Source organism: Squalius cephalus (assembly GCF_949319135.1).
Source record: "Squalius cephalus genome assembly, chromosome: 23".
In the NCBI taxonomy this organism is placed as follows: domain Eukaryota; kingdom Metazoa; phylum Chordata; class Actinopteri; order Cypriniformes; family Leuciscidae; genus Squalius; species Squalius cephalus.
Window position 1 is genome coordinate 17066110 of NC_137144.1, and position 14793 is coordinate 17080902.

At 36.7% G+C, this 14793-nt stretch overlaps 3 protein-coding genes across 10 annotated transcripts; 1 reads left to right on the forward strand and 2 right to left on the reverse strand.

The window, feature by feature from the left end:
• Nucleotides 1–11: 11 nt before the first annotated feature.
• LOC307150957 (patatin-like phospholipase domain-containing protein 2) lies at nt 12–2887 on the forward strand. Of its 4 annotated transcripts, none has more exons than XM_079858649.1 (9): nt 12–316; nt 538–787; nt 886–951; nt 1798–2007; nt 2093–2153; nt 2235–2366; nt 2440–2560; nt 2635–2715; nt 2786–2887. In XM_079858649.1, exons 1-9 carry the CDS (start codon nt 300–302, stop codon nt 2847–2849), a joined length of 1002 nt encoding a protein of 333 aa, XP_079714775.1. In that variant the 5' UTR covers nt 12–299; the 3' UTR covers nt 2850–2887. The 4 variants fall into 4 exon arrangements, with proteins under 4 accessions (XP_079714775.1, XP_079714774.1, XP_079714776.1 ...); XM_079858648.1 differs by having other exon boundaries at nt 555–787; XM_079858650.1 differs by lacking the exon at nt 1798–2007 and having other exon boundaries at nt 27–316; nt 555–787.
• A 379-nt stretch (nt 2888–3266) lies between these two features.
• Nucleotides 3267–9336, reverse strand: tdg.1 (thymine DNA glycosylase, tandem duplicate 1). 3 transcript variants are annotated; one of them, XM_079858643.1, is made up of 11 exons: nt 9218–9328; nt 8566–8626; nt 7093–7259; nt 6729–6988; nt 6569–6638; nt 5865–6000; nt 5697–5779; nt 5517–5611; nt 5257–5428; nt 5020–5160; nt 3267–4253 (listed from the first exon to the last, which is right to left on the reverse strand). In XM_079858643.1, exons 2-11 carry the CDS (start codon nt 8622–8624, stop codon nt 4117–4119), a joined length of 1320 nt encoding a protein of 439 aa, XP_079714769.1. In that variant the 5' UTR covers nt 8625–8626; nt 9218–9328; the 3' UTR covers nt 3267–4116. The 3 variants fall into 3 exon arrangements, with proteins under 3 accessions (XP_079714769.1, XP_079714768.1, XP_079714770.1); XM_079858642.1 differs by having other exon boundaries at nt 8566–8638; XM_079858644.1 differs by lacking the exon at nt 8566–8626 and having other exon boundaries at nt 9218–9336.
• A 463-nt stretch (nt 9337–9799) lies between these two features.
• tdg.2 (thymine DNA glycosylase, tandem duplicate 2) lies at nt 9800–14733 on the reverse strand. 3 transcript variants are annotated; one of them, XM_079858646.1, is made up of 11 exons: nt 14620–14733; nt 14220–14292; nt 13713–13987; nt 13451–13644; nt 12884–12953; nt 12669–12804; nt 12289–12371; nt 11918–12012; nt 11675–11846; nt 11273–11395; nt 9800–11188 (listed from the first exon to the last, which is right to left on the reverse strand). In XM_079858646.1, the coding sequence occupies exons 1-11, from the start codon at nt 14624–14626 to the stop codon at nt 11127–11129; spliced, it is 1290 nt and encodes a 429-aa protein (XP_079714772.1). In that variant the 5' UTR covers nt 14627–14733; the 3' UTR covers nt 9800–11126. The 3 variants fall into 3 exon arrangements, with proteins under 3 accessions (XP_079714772.1, XP_079714771.1, XP_079714773.1); XM_079858645.1 differs by having other exon boundaries at nt 9800–11193; XM_079858647.1 differs by lacking the exon at nt 14220–14292 and having other exon boundaries at nt 9800–11193.
• Between the last annotated feature and the right edge of the window lie 60 nt (nt 14734–14793).

Below are 14793 nucleotides of genomic sequence, written 5' to 3' on the forward strand. Positions count from 1 at the left end.
TGCAACACTCTGTTTCGCAATAGTAGAGCGTTGCCAGATCAGTGCTTATGACTGACCACTCATTTAGACGTATTATTTATCACACCTGCACTGCGTAACCTCAGGGATTCATACAGTGTGTTGAAAAACATGCAGGAGTCTGCTAAAGAATGGAATATCTCTTTTGCCGGCTGTGGATTTCTGATGGCTTACTACTGTGGAGTATATAGCTGTTTATTCGAACAGGCCCCGTTTCTCCTTAAGGGGGTGACAAAGATTTGTGGGGCTTCATCTGGTGCTCTCATGGGTGCAGTAATAGCATGCCAAATGTCTCCAGGTACGTTTCAACAATAATTTGTGGTTTCTAAACCCCCGAAAGTTGTAAAAGAGTTTTTTTGGAAGGCATTCGTCATGGATCAGACAAATCTTTCACATACACAAATGATACTGAATAGTAGTTTTAAAATCCAAATATATCTCCAAATCATTGAATCAACCCCACCACCATGTAATTCATTTTGATTACTTTTATATTGATTCAAATTCGTGGTCCTAAAGGACATTCCATTTTGAAGCCAAGTGCTGTGAAAATTTGCTGGAAATGTCCCGAGAGGCTCGGAAAGGCACTCTGGGTGCTGTGCATCCCTCCTTCAACCTACTGAAGATAGTACGAAACTTCTTAAGCAGAGACCTGCCCGATGACGCCCACCTACTCGCCAGTGGACGGCTGTATGTGTCGCTCACTCGAGTGTCAGATGGGACAAATGTGTTGGTGTCTGAGTTTGACAGTAAAGAAGATCTCATTCAGGTGAACTCAACTACCTTGTTGACAATGGCTTTTGTTTCCTGATGAATAGATAAGTATTCATGAGGATTAATGATTTACAGTTTGCTCCCTGTCTGCAGGCTCTGATTTGTAGCTGCTTTTATCCACTGTATTGTGGTGTGATGCCTCCAAGCTATCATGGAATAGTAAGTAGCCAAACACAGCCTTTTGACTGTAATTTTGTGATAAAATTGCTTGCAGTTTTTCAGTTAAAGATGTACTCACTCATTTTTTATTAGTTTTAATGTTTTGCTGGCCTTATTATCTTCATATTGTACTGACACCTAGCGGTTTGAATGCAGTATCACGCATAAGAAAATGTAGCCATTGTTATCATGGTAATAACAATGGAAAACAAGCTATTAGCAGTAACCCTTTTATTCAATGAGCGAAAGTGTCTGATAACTATCTGAATAAAAAATGTAAAAAAATTTTTTTTTAAGTCTCACAATTCTAATTACATGAGATAAACTCAGAATTCTAAGAAATAAAGTCAGTCTAAGTCCCCCCCCCCCCCCCCTGCAAATTTATATCTCACAATTCGAATAAACTCGCAATTGCGAGATAAAAGGTCAGAACTGCGAGATGTAAACTCCCAATTCTGAGATAAAAAGTTGCAATTATCTTTACATTTTTTTATTCTGTGGCAGAAACAAGCTTCCATATATAACAGGAGAGTTGCTGAGATAAAACGTCTCGGGTTACGAATGTAACCATGGTTCCCTGAGAAAGGGAACAAGACTCTGCGTCCTAGGATGCTAATGGGGAATGCCTCCGGTATGACTGGTGTCTGAAGCATGTGTCAAAACACAATAATAACATTGGCTGGCCACAGCCTATGACATCACTACTAGTGTGCCCATGTGACCAGAGTATAAATATGGCACCTTTAATACACGTCATCCACTTCTTGTCTGAAGGAGTGCCTCTTTTCAATTATGTAAGTTTTATCCATTTTTGTAAACTTTTTTTTCCATCTTATCTGCTTTCAGCGGTATGTAGACGGAGCATTGAGTGATAACATGCCTTTCTCTAGTCTGAGAGAAACAATCACAATCTCCCCTTTTTCTGGAGAAACCGACATCAGTCCTTATGGCAACCCTTTTTACTTCCATGAAATATACTACAATAACGTCAGCATTCATATCAACTTCATTAACGCACACAGAGTGGTTATTGCATTTTTCCCTCCAGAACCAGAGGTACATTTTTGAATTTATGTTTAATTTTCTTGGTACATTTTCAAATCCATACTTACACCCACATACCCTTTTGGTATTTCATAAGGTCTTGGCTGAGATGTGTCAAAATGGATATAAGGATGCTTTCCTTTTTTTACAAGAATATAGTGAGTAGATTACACTCTTCCTGAGATGATATTTGGGGTAATTGTGTGGCTGTTTAGATCCAATTTTGTTTTGCTTACCAGAACTCCTGAAGCTCAGGTCGCCGTTGTCAGAATTATGGGATCATATTTCAACATCTAAGAAATATATTAGTGAAAACAAGCCAACAGTGACTGGGAATTCTAAAAGTATCCTTCCAGAATCCATCAAGAAAGGTAAGACAACAAATAACTCATAAATCTGGAAAATTACACATGGAGAAATTGATCTATTTTTCACCCCATTTAGTGTTTTTCAAGGCTAGCATGATAGAGAATGAAGAAATAAGATGTCCTTTCTCAGTGAAACTGGTTTCTTGTCTAATGTGGTGTTTTCTGCCAGTGGAGATGGTGTACATCATGTTTCTAAGGTATCTGTCAATTTTTTTTTTTTTTTTTTAAATGAGTCTTTTAATTTTATTCTTAAACTCTGACTGGAATTTAGATTTGCTGAGTGGACTCCAGAGATGTGTAAGATGACAGTTGGAATGATTGGACGAATATGGAAGAGAGCTTTCTTGAGAAGGTTTGAAAGATATTACATATAATCAAAATATTAAGTGTGATGGATCTAAATAAGAATTTTCTGCCTTCAGGTATTCACATTCACAGAAATGTCCAACTCTTCAAGACCCCTCATCTTCAAACCGAACTCACTGACCTGCACAAATTACTATTTACAATTATTTTGAATTAAATTTTTTTTTAAATCAATACCCTTTTAAATGATTTTAATGTAATCACACCACTTAAATGGCCTATAAATTAAAGATTACAGATCATTTACAATGTTGATAGACTTACACTTTTTCTACCAGTTTACAAGCTCTTCTCACTAATATTGTATATAATACTGAATACTAATAGAGAAATAAACGTGCACAAGTAGAAATCAAGATAATTGTATTTTAATGAACAAAAAAAGATATTGATGTTTACAGGAGTCAAAAATAGCACCAAATAAGAGCATGTGAATAATTCCATAAATTATAGCATGCTCAAGATTAGTTCAGCCATCTTCATTTGTATAAATGGTCACACTGTATTCTATCTTACAGTATTGAAGGCGGAGAGGTGATTGTGTGCATTTTTAAAACAGTGATGTTGAAGCTTCCTCATAAGGAAAACATTTAAAGACATTTACAATCATCAATAATTTATCTTGCAGTGGCATCATAAAAGTTCTTAAAACCATCATGGTTGCATCCGGGCAACATGTAAAAAGACCTAATTTGTCACATGATGATAGTTACAAAACATTGTTTAAATGTTATCCTTATAGATTTGGCAGTATGATCTTTAAAATGTACACTATAAAAACAAATTGGGTAGTTAAAACTTAAAATATTACTACAGAAACCGACAACAATACGTCCCATCTAAAATATCAAACAAGAATAGTGAATGCTCCTTATGAACAAATCAAGTATCAGTCCCTGATATCACATAATGCAATAAACCAGTGCTCAGAACCTCGTACACTACACTACTGAAAGTAACATCAATGACTCTAAACCATTAAATGTAAAAGATGAGTAAATATTCCAATTCCATAGAAATGCTAATTCCTAAAAGGGTCTAATTGAAATTCATTGCAAAAACAGTTCTCTTCTTTACTAAAGAGGCATTCGAGATCCCAAAGGCCCCCAATTGAAGTTCAGAGGTACAGTTTCTTTAAAAGCGTAGCAGCCATTGGATTCTCCTTGTGCAAGTTGGGCCACCTTGTATGATACTGTGATTCCTCAAATCGTTCCTGAAATTATATTGTAACAGTCGTCACAGCAGCGCACAGGAGAAAGACACCAGCGCACTTTAAGACTCCTGGGTTTGATTCTGAGAAGATGGGAGGCACTGTCACAGCATCTCTGGAAGAACACAGGAACTCCTCCGACAGGCTTCATCTGAAGTCCCTCGCCATGGTCTGTCCTCATACACCCCAGGTTTGGGCTTGAGAGGAGCTGCCGATGTCCGGGATCTGATCGGCGAAAGACTGCGTCATCCACTGACCGTCCTGAACTTGGCTGACGGCGTTTGGATTCGTTGGCGCCTTCTCGGCTGTGTTGGCTGGAGGTGTTGGAGGAACAGAAATCGATATTAAAGGTGAAGTAAGCATGATTTTTTTTATGTTAACAAACACATTTTTGAGATGTCAAACTATGCACATCACTGAAAACACTAAAAGCACTTATTCATTTTAAGTGGATATTGGTTATTTTTGCATTTATCAGAGCAATTTCGTTCTTCCGGATTGAAAAAGCAAAGATGAAGCAACTTTACGGAAACTGTGGTAGAATGGGGATGGGGCAGAAGCAATGGGGTTTTGTATGAAAAACTATAAATCACTGGCTTCCGGGAGTGGCTGTATGCGCACTCACAAGAGAGTCGAGTTCCGGCGGAAGGGTGACCTCTGACCCGACGTATGACGTAGGATATATGATGTAGGCGTAGCATAAGCTCAGCCGGTCACAAATTACAAGTCTAAATCGAGAAAGAAAAATGTTGGAGGATTTCGATATAAGAGAAGAGAAGCTACGTCCTATGTCGGGTCAGGTCAGAGGTCACCCTTCCGCCGAAATTAGACTCTCGTGAACGCGCGTACGCCCATTGCCGGAAGCCAGTGATTATAGTTTGGGTTTTGGTTTTGGGTTTATTATAAGCGTTCAGTTTTGGGTTTATTATAAGCGAGACGCTCACGTTCGCACTAGACAGAGGCTGCATCCGAAATGGCATAATTTCCTACTATATATCAGGCGAAAAACAGTATGTGAAAAGATGTACGAATGAAAGACAAAAATGGTTTGTTTTCCCGCAGAAGAAAGATGTTACCAACCTGTCTCTTCCGATGTGGAGAAGTTACAAAATCCATTGCTTTGGCCCCCTTCAGGCGCTGATTCTCCATAAGCTCCTCCGAAAGCAGCCTCATAACCAGGATCATACTGCTCTTCCTTGACGGCAATCCTCTTGGCGTCCTCTGCGAGAGAGAGAAGTGGTCAAATACAGTCCATAATTGTATGTACATCACTTTTGGTATGATTAAGAAGAGCAATCATAAAAGTTCTGTATGTACCTTTGGCCAGGCCGAGATCAAAGGTGTATTTGACTTCCTCGACCTCTTTGCTCTTGATCACACCCCTCAGCTCATCTCGGAGCTCTCTGAGCTTGATGTAAAAATGCACTTTGTCCTGAGCACGAGGAAACTGAGCACAGCGAGCGCTGGAGGACGGCATTAGGTACAACGCCTACGGAAAAGCAGCAGTGTGCAGCATTTAACTCAAATTTGATAGAGTTTTGCTTTTATCATGCAATGAACCAAAAAAGGCTTCTTACCGTCTCAGAATCAGGAACTTTGTGAGGCTGTAGGCCAAACTGTAGTGTTTTGGGCTTTTTCCCAAATATCTCCCTACAGAACATTTCATAAATACCTGAAACAATTAAAAGGAATTGTTAAATGCATGTATTTGTAACAGTTGTATTCTTCACGTTCTGTATCTGTGGTGAAAAACGTACATTTCCCGTTAAAAACCGCTATGAGTGGCTTGAATTTCTTTATTTTTTCCACTAAGATTTTTCCACCTTCTCTTAGTTCCTTGCTGCAGAGGGGTGACAAGCAAAACAGGTTAGAAGAACATCATGGCTTTCAGTCATGAAGGAAAGCAGCGTGATTATATCCCGCACCTCGAGAGATCTTTGCTTCCTGGTGTCGCTCTCTCTACCATATTTGTGAAGCCGATGCCGTATTTCTCAGGCAAACTCTGATCATCCATGTGATTTAGCAGCTTTTCAGTGAATCCAGACAGGAACAGGCACTTCCCTTAAAGATTGACAAAATGAGAGATTTTGAACAATTTACTTAAAAAAAAAAAAAATTAATATAATATAGAAAAAAAATATTTTATTGATTATAACTATTTACGTAACAATATTGCTGTATTTATATTAGAATTATATTGATATCAATTAAAATACCTCTTTATATTTGTAAACAACCACTTTTTAAAATGTTATAATATTAATCATCGTTATTAATACTAATAAATAATATTAAATAATGAAAATAATAATATTTACATTGTTATATCATTAACAATAATATAAATATAATAATAGTTTGAAGATCAGTTGAAGATGATTAGGAAAGGTTGACAAAATTGCTCAATTTTGAACTGTTCCTTTTTAAAATATTAGCATAAGACAGCGAATTGGTATATTACTGTTTATAATATTATTGATGTAAATTATTTCTATTATATTAAAATATTTTTTTATTTATTGACCTTAGAATATCTCCTTTTTTAATATATTATTGTAATAGTAATAATATATGAATATTTATATTATTTGTAAAATGTTAAAGAGGAATACAATTAAAGCCTACTTACAAAAATGGTTTCCTGGTCCAGGGAACCATCTTCCAATGTAGGCCGCCATCAACCCTGGATTAATTCCGATCTGTATCATAAAAATATCAGTCATTTGGCTTCAATGCCATTTTGGTTTTAACATTCTTCATCATATTTTAGACAATAAACTAAAACTTACAATGACATAGTCCAGATTGGGGATAAGGATATCAGGCAGTGTCCTCTTCATGACTTCCTCCTCCGACATGCCCTTAAAACGATCGACTTTCCTCTTGACTTTCTTGAAGGTTTCATCAATCTTCTCCTGTCCTTCAGCAGGCGGGGCCTCCTTATCCTCCTTAGCTTTCTTGGGTTTGGGTCCGGGTTTGGCTCTGGGTTTAGGTTCAGCTTTGGCTTTGGGTTCTTTGCTCGCCGGCCTTCCTCGCTTTTTAGCAGGTGCTTAAAGGGGGAAAAAAAAACTTTGATTTACTTAAAGCTACATGAGGTTCGCATTCAGTTTGCTCATTTCTACTGTTTGAAAGTACACGGCACTGGAAAACTACCTTTCTGTGCAGCAGCAGCCTGTTGGGCAGCATCCTCTGGGTGTACAGGCATCTGCTGCATGACCCCGTCCTCTCTGGGTCCCTCCATCATAAAGCCAGCATTGCCATTAGCCATGTGAGGATATTGAGCCTGAAGGGCCTGCAGATGCTGTTGAGCTGACTGAACCCTATTTCAAAAATAAAAATAGGGCCCGAAGTTGTCAGTCCAACTTATACAAAATAAAGGCCAATTCTACAAGCGCATATTTAAAGGTGCAGAGAGCGATTTCTGAGAAATGCTGTTAAGAGTGGATCGGACCGAGCAGCACAACACACTTGTAGCCAATCAGCAGAGAGTGAGCAAGAGGGAGATTTGAAGAAAGACTGTAGAAAGAGCGATGGCTGAGAGACATTACAAACGGCTATGATAAAGAGACATCCACTCTTGCATTGTGCGTTTGTGCATTTTGGGGGCGGAGCAATGAAGAGAGGGGTGTGTATGCTTGGGTTGATTTCGAATATCAACAGTGTTTCTCAGAAATTGCTTACTGCACCTTTAACAATATGCAAACTAGAAATAGATAATCAGTTAATTAAGTTACACGTAGCCTATTTCTTTAAATTATTTTTACGATAAATGGCAAAATTTCTTATCTAGCCTATACGGTCTCTAAAGAATAACACCCAACACTGTGGAAACAATGGTGTTTACAGGCAAAGTAAATTATATAAGGTATTATTTGCATAATTACTCCTTAACTCAACAAGAAACATGTAACAGTTAACAAAACGAAGATTAAAATACATTTGTAACCACTTAGATTGCAAACATTCGCATAAATAAAACAACATATTATTAATCATGTATTGATTGTTTATTAATTATTAAAGAAATATATTTATAATAACTATTCAATTTACGTTTTTTAATAAAATAAATGTAAAAACAATTACACAACACGAAAAGATAAAATTACATTTTGCACCTTTTTGAACCTTTGCATACATTGTATCTGGCACAATAATAATAATAATAGTAATTATAAATAATTATAAAAGTATAATAACTACAATTAGTTTTATTACTAAAATGTTCACTTTAACCAAGTTTAATTACTTGATATAAGTACCTCTACTTCTACATTACAGTTAACAGACACACAAAAATAAGCAGCATCAGTCAAACAAAGAAAAGAAAATATCTCGAATGCAAATAGAAGCAATTTCTATAAAGTGATACTGAGTGTATAATGTGAGAAAAGCATAACATTAATGCAACCCGGATCTGCAAATAAACAGTTAATAATCGCAGAAGCAAACACAAGTGGCAACGCCAAGGCAGGTTTTCAATAATTGTTGTTATTGTTGGCTCGTGCATTGCCGTTAGTAGCATTCAAAACCAGACTGAAGTGCTGAATGTTATTATATAACATAAAATCAGTGGGATCTTAATTAATCTTGGCGCCAATTGATGACAAATGGGGGGACACTCACCATTGTTGGAGGTATTCCGAGGGGGCATGGGGCAAAGATCCATAGAGCCTTTCATCCATCTCTACGGGATTTACTTAAATAAATCAATATGTGTGTTCATATCAACAGCAATTTCAGTGGTACTCTCACAGGAGAATATTTATAACCTGCCCTTTTTATAGGCTTACTTGTAGATTGCTTTAATAATGAATATGTTCAATTATATATAAAACTCTAAAATGCATTCCTAAATGAATATCAAAACATATCCAGCCTAGGTTGGCTTAAGTGCATAAACCAGATCAGAAAAGGTTCGGTGTGTGTGCTGGATTTTAAACACTCCACGTAATCACCAGCACATCTCGCACCACTATTTTGCCACAGCAGGCAGTAGTTTACTTTAAACTGCGGTACATTGCGAACTTAAATACATTTAGCGACCACATATTCTTCCAGCAGGTAAACGGAAAAAGATACTTTATTTTTCGTTACGAAAAACAATATATGTGATACTGTTAGCACGATCGGCTAACGCTGGCCTAGTGTGCCAATTCATTGAGTACAATGAATGATGGTCGCTAGCTAAATGTGCAGCGCGTTTCTATCGATATAAATGGCCTTTCCAAAGAGTTATTAGTCAAATTAAGTTCTTATTTGTTAAATTAATACATACCGTTATGATATGATTCGAACGATAGTCCACTGAAAGGTTGATTTTTCTCGTTTTAGTAACAAAACCGGTGAAAGCAACAAAGACGAGACCAACAGCTAGAAATCAATTTGACAGTGGAGCGAACCAAAACACTAGGACTGGGGGTGTAATTGGCACAGTATGGCTATTTCTTCCGTTTAATGTAAAAAGGAACAGAAAGGAATCATAATTTAATATTAAATATGATTATTCTAAATGTAAAAACTGAAAACGTTTTCCAGGCTTTTCTTTTTATCTTAATTTTAGTATGGCAATGAAAAACGGTACCCCTCTAAAGTTAATAGTATGACCCCGGTCTCCTGTGACATTTAAACGCTTCAAAGCGAGCTTCCGATTGGCTGCGCTTAAATAAATAAGAAATTCTCTTTTACCATGTAGCAAATGTCTATATATATATATATATATATATATATATATAAACAAACAAACAAAACAAAACAAACAAAACTGGTATTGCTGTTAATAAACGAAAAACATTTTGTAAGACTCGTTTTGAAAAGAGAAACAGGCACAGGATTGACTACACGAGCCAATGGTGCTTCGACCCCGATATATTTTTAATTGTGACAATAACTAATATACACATGGCTTTTCATCATATTTGCTTTGCCATTTGCTTTTATTTGCCCTAAAACAGTTCCATTAGTAACACATACATATAAAAAATAAAATACAACTTACAGAATAACATACATAGTACAGAATTCTCACAGCAACAATAAAGCAGGATTATTATGATGCAACAAAACAGGTATAAATGATAATAAACAGTTATGCCCACTGACTGCAAAATAACTAAACAATTCTAAAAAGTCTAAAAATACCATTCAAAATGAGGTAAATTGAGTGATCGGTATTCAATAAGCACCATAATGTGGGATTGAGCATGCCATATAAATCCATGCATTGAAGGCATGCACAGTGATAAACCTCTTCCAGAGGCCAGTCATGGTTTGAAATTTGCTACACGGAAATACTCCTATTGAAAAACATGTGCATGTCAAATATTAGGTCTTCTCAGAATGATCCTAATACCACAGAAATGTATAAATTTAGTAAATATGAAACTATATAAACAAACAGTCAACATGTACCATTCAAAAGTTTAGGGTCAGTAAGATTTTTTAAAAGAAGTCTCTTCCGCTCACCAAGGCTTTATTTATATAATCAAAAATACAGTAAAAACTGTAATATTGTGAAGTATTACTAAAATTTTATTATTATTTTAAAATATTTGAAAATGTAATTTATTCCTTTGATGGCAGGCTGAATTTGAAATCATTCAAAAATCATTCTAATATGCTGATTTGGTGGTCAAGAAACATTTTATATTAGAAAACAGTTTAACTGCTTAATATTTTTGTAGACACCGTGACATTTGTCAGGATTCTTTGATGAAAGGAAAGTTCAAAATGTTTATTTGAAATAGAAGTCTTTTGTAACATTATAAATGTCTTTACTGTCATTTTATTTTTTTAAAGTATTAATTTCTTTAAAAAAAAAAAATCTTACTAACCCCAAACTTTTGGACAGTAGTGTATGATTAAAGCTTCCTTAAAAAAGATAATAAAAAAAATATAGTGGCACAAAATTAGAAAAATGTCTCAAACAGAAAGTCTCACATTCATTCAAGCAACAAAGCTTTGTTACACACACACACACACACACACACACACACACACACAGAAATCATATACATTAAATATTCCAGGTAACAACTTAGTATCACTTAGGAACATAGCCAAAACATATTGAAATATTAAATAAAACAATAAAAAAAAAAATGTTTAGTTGGTCCTTCTCAGTTCATGCAGTGTAGACAAACAGTCTTTGTGCCATAACTACTTCTCAGGTTGTTCGGCTGTTGTTGCTACATCTGATGTCTGGAATCTGGTCTGCAAACGGCTGCATTGTCCACCGGTTGTCCGTTACCTGGTCTAGAGAATGTTGACAATTATTACGAGCAACTGACACATAAAATTGTTCATATTCTTTCTGAACACAATATGTATGTGCCTGTATCTGTAGAAGGATGGGCTCCAAACGCTTGCTGTGGTTCCCCCCATGATCCATGCGCACAGGTCTTCTCGTACTCAGGGTCATGCTGCTCTTCTTTAATTGCCAATCTTTTAGCATCCTCTAGAAAAAAAACAATAACAAAAGACTTTGGTTAACAACATGTTTTCGAACAGCACATTAATAGAAAACTGTTTTAAAGTCACCTTGGAGTATTGCAGCATTTATTATAAATTATTTATCTGTTGTGCACATTATTTTTTAATTTCATGTGACCCTTCTCTTCTATGATGACACGTTTACTGGAGCGAGAGCGGGATAACCTGTCACTCACATGAGATCGACCGATAGCAAACCAAAACCATCCAAACAATGCCGACTTTAAATTGTGAAACTCTTCACCTTTGGCCAGAGTCACATCAAATGTGTAGTTTGTCTCTTGGATCTCCTGAGTCTTCCCCTCTCCCTTCAGCTGATCCCTGAGATCTTTTAGCTTGATGTAGAAGTGCACTTTGTCCTGAGCACGAGGAAACTGGGCACAGCGTGGGCTAGACGATGGCATCAGATAGCAAACCTGGACAACAGAAGCTCATTTCTAATCAATATGCAACTTTATGCAAGTACTATCAAGAAAGAAACTCGTACCGTCTCCGTTTCGGGCACTTTGTAGGGCTGCAATCCGAACTCTAAATTCTTGGCCTTCACTCCAAATATCTCCTTGCAAAATGTTTCATAAATACCTGAAATGAAGGATTAAATTACACAATGGCCCGGTTTCACAGACAGGGTTTAGATTAAGCCATTAGGCCTTAGTTAAATTAGGATATTTAAGTAGCTTTTATAAACATGCCTTAGAAAAAAACATTACTGGTGTGCATCTTGAGACAAAATGGCAATGACATGTTTTAAGAGATGTCAGTGTAAGTTGCTTTCAGTTAAAACCGCCCAAACATGCATTTTAGTCTGGGACTAGTCTTGAGTGTTAAATGAGAGTTCAAACCAAACCGAAGACTTACATTTCCCATTGAACACAGCGATTAAAGGTCTGTATTTCTGGAGTTTTTCCAAAAGCTGGTGGCCACCTTCACGGATCTCTTTGCTGCAAAACAATACTTTTTTCAAATGTGCTCACATTAAGGACTTAACATCAAATTAGGGCAAAAACACATTTTTAAGGTGCAGTCGCATTTGTGAAATGTCAGCAAAACCTTCATTAGTGTATCAATGTAGCTCAGCCAATGTCAATGTGGCGAATTCATAAGACGGGAAATCTTTCGCCCTTGTGAAATTCCCAATCACGTGGATTCCAATTTAAATGACTGGATTTCGTCTGTGAAAATTCATTGTAAATGTGCCCGCACCTTCCCCCCCCCCCTAGATAATGCCAAACTCTTACTTTGATAGGTCTTTACTCCCAGGTGTGGTCCTCTCCACCATATTGGTGAAACCAATGCCATAGCGTTCAGGTAGTGTCTGATCGTGCATGTGGTTCAGCTGTTCTTCAGTCAGCCCGGAGAGAAACAAGCACTTCCCTATAAGACATTCAAATCAAAAAACAAGCATAAATACATAACCTTTAACAACGATTGAAATCGGCTGAATAATACATACAAAAATGGTTCCCAGGATTTGGATAATGCCTTCCCTTGAAGGCTGACAACAGTCCAGGATTGATGCCGATCTACAAAATTAGCAAAAAATGGCATACAATAAATACATTTAAACCAGATTTATATATACATATATATATATACACACACACACACTTACTGGCCACTTTATTAGGTACACCTGTTCAACTGCTTGTTAATGCAAATATCTAATCAGCCAATAACATGGCAGCAACTCAATGCATTTAAGCATGCAGTCTGCTGAAGTTTAAACTGAGCATCAGAATTGCGAGGAAAGGTGATTTAAGTGACTATGAACGTGGCATGGTTGTTGGTGACAGATGGGCTGGTCTGAGTATTTCTAAAACTGCTGATCTACTGGGATTTTTATGCACAACCATCTTTAGGGTTTACAGAGAATGGGCTAAAAAAAAAGAGAAAATAATCCAGCGAGTGGAAGCGGAATATAAACAATTTTAAATGATTTATGAATTTATAAAAATAATTTTACAGAATAAATAAATAAAATACAGATCAAACTTGCAGTCTATATAATACAATAACTCACAATCAGCAAGTCAAGATTATGTGTGATGACGTCTGGCAGCTTTCTAGACATGACTTCCTCCACTGACATGCCGTTGAACCGATCTAACGTCCTCTTTGCTTTCTTGGCAATCTCCTCAGCTTCTGTCTTTTCCTTTCCTTCACCTTTTAGAGGCCTTCCCCTTTTCTTTCCTTTTGCTGTCAATGTCGGAGGGGCTGCAAAACAGATATTTGATAAGTTGTACAAATGGGCTGCAGAAATATCCCAGTTAAAAGGGCTGTACCTGGTTGTTGGACAGAGGGTTGATGATGATGATTTTGAGGTTGATCTAGATATGAATCTTGATGAGGTTGATCCAGATATGGATCTTGATGAGGTTGATCCAGATATGGATCTTGGTGAGGCTGATGAGGTTGATCCAGATATGGATCTTGATGCACTGCTAAATCAGTCATGATTTTGTCTTCCATGGGTCTCTCGGAGTACTGTGTGGCATTAACCAGCTGGTGGTACTGCGGCACCTGCTCCGGCTGGTACTGCTGGGGACTGGTTTGATACCTGAGAAAACAAAATTACAAAGAAAGAAACACTGCACTTACTTGATACGCTTCGGAATAATCCGACCCTTTCCCTGTCAGTGCTTTCACATTTAACATACACCATCATATCCCATTTTGAGAACATTTGTCGAGATGTTAATCTTAATCACATTATTTAAAAAAAAAAATCACTAGTTTAATTCAAAGATGTATGAACTCTTTTGGGTTCTTTTTGGGCTGGGCAAACTTACCAATACTGAAGATAATCCATAGGGGCCGTCAGAGATGAATACTGCCTTTCTTCCATCTTAATTGGTGGTCTTACTTTAATAGATTAATATTCATGTTTATGTTACTAATATGCCAGCTGGTAAACCACACCTCCCTTTGTTTGATATTTTTTTACATCCGTCCCGTTTTCATTAGACTTGGCTTATAAATTAAACGTCACAAGATAAAATAAAATACACATTAACTAGAAATATACATATTTTAAAGACCAATTAGCCTCAAGTTATGGGCAACACTTTAGGATGCAGCTAACTAGCTCATTGCATTCAATAGGCTAAGAGCTGTGTGTGGACGCATACAAGCATAACTCGTTTCGTTACATACAGATATATTTCTGTGCGTTTGGGTTATGAATCTTACCTGCCATATATATTCTTCAGACCTTTTCTGGCACATATCAGTATTTAAAGCAGAAAAATATGAGCTAAATGATGCTACACATGATGAATGAAGCCGGTGTAGGTAAAAATGTCAACAAAGGTAAAGGCTAGATTCAAAATAAAAGTCCCGGTTACTGATCCAATTCCATATTTT

Coding starts and splice junctions, on each gene's coding strand:
- LOC307150957 (XM_079858648.1), top strand. CDS start 130: ATGCAGGAGTCTGCTAAAGAATGGAATATCTCTTTTGCCGGCTGTGGA. Junction 788..885: donor GTAAAGAAGATCTCATTCAG/GTGAACTCAACT, acceptor CCCTGTCTGCAG/GCTCTGATTTGTAGCTGCTT. Junction 952..1,797: donor CTCCAAGCTATCATGGAATA/GTAAGTAGCCAA, acceptor ATCTGCTTTCAG/CGGTATGTAGACGGAGCATT.
- tdg.1 (XM_079858643.1), bottom strand. CDS start 8,624: ATGGATGAAAGGCTCTATGGATCTTTGCCCCATGCCCCCTCGGAATAC. Junction 5,780..5,864: donor GGAAGCAAAGATCTCTCGAG/GTGCGGGATATA, acceptor ACCCCTCTGCAG/CAAGGAACTAAGAGAAGGTG. Junction 5,161..5,256: donor TGATCTCGGCCTGGCCAAAG/GTACATACAGAA, acceptor TCTCTCTCGCAG/AGGACGCCAAGAGGATTGCC.
- tdg.2 (XM_079858645.1), bottom strand. Junction 12,013..12,288: donor CGCTGTGTTCAATGGGAAAT/GTAAGTCTTCGG, acceptor CCTTCATTTCAG/GTATTTATGAAACATTTTGC. Junction 11,194..11,272: donor CCATCCTTCTACAGATACAG/GCACATACATAT, acceptor AACATTCTCTAG/ACCAGGTAACGGACAACCGG.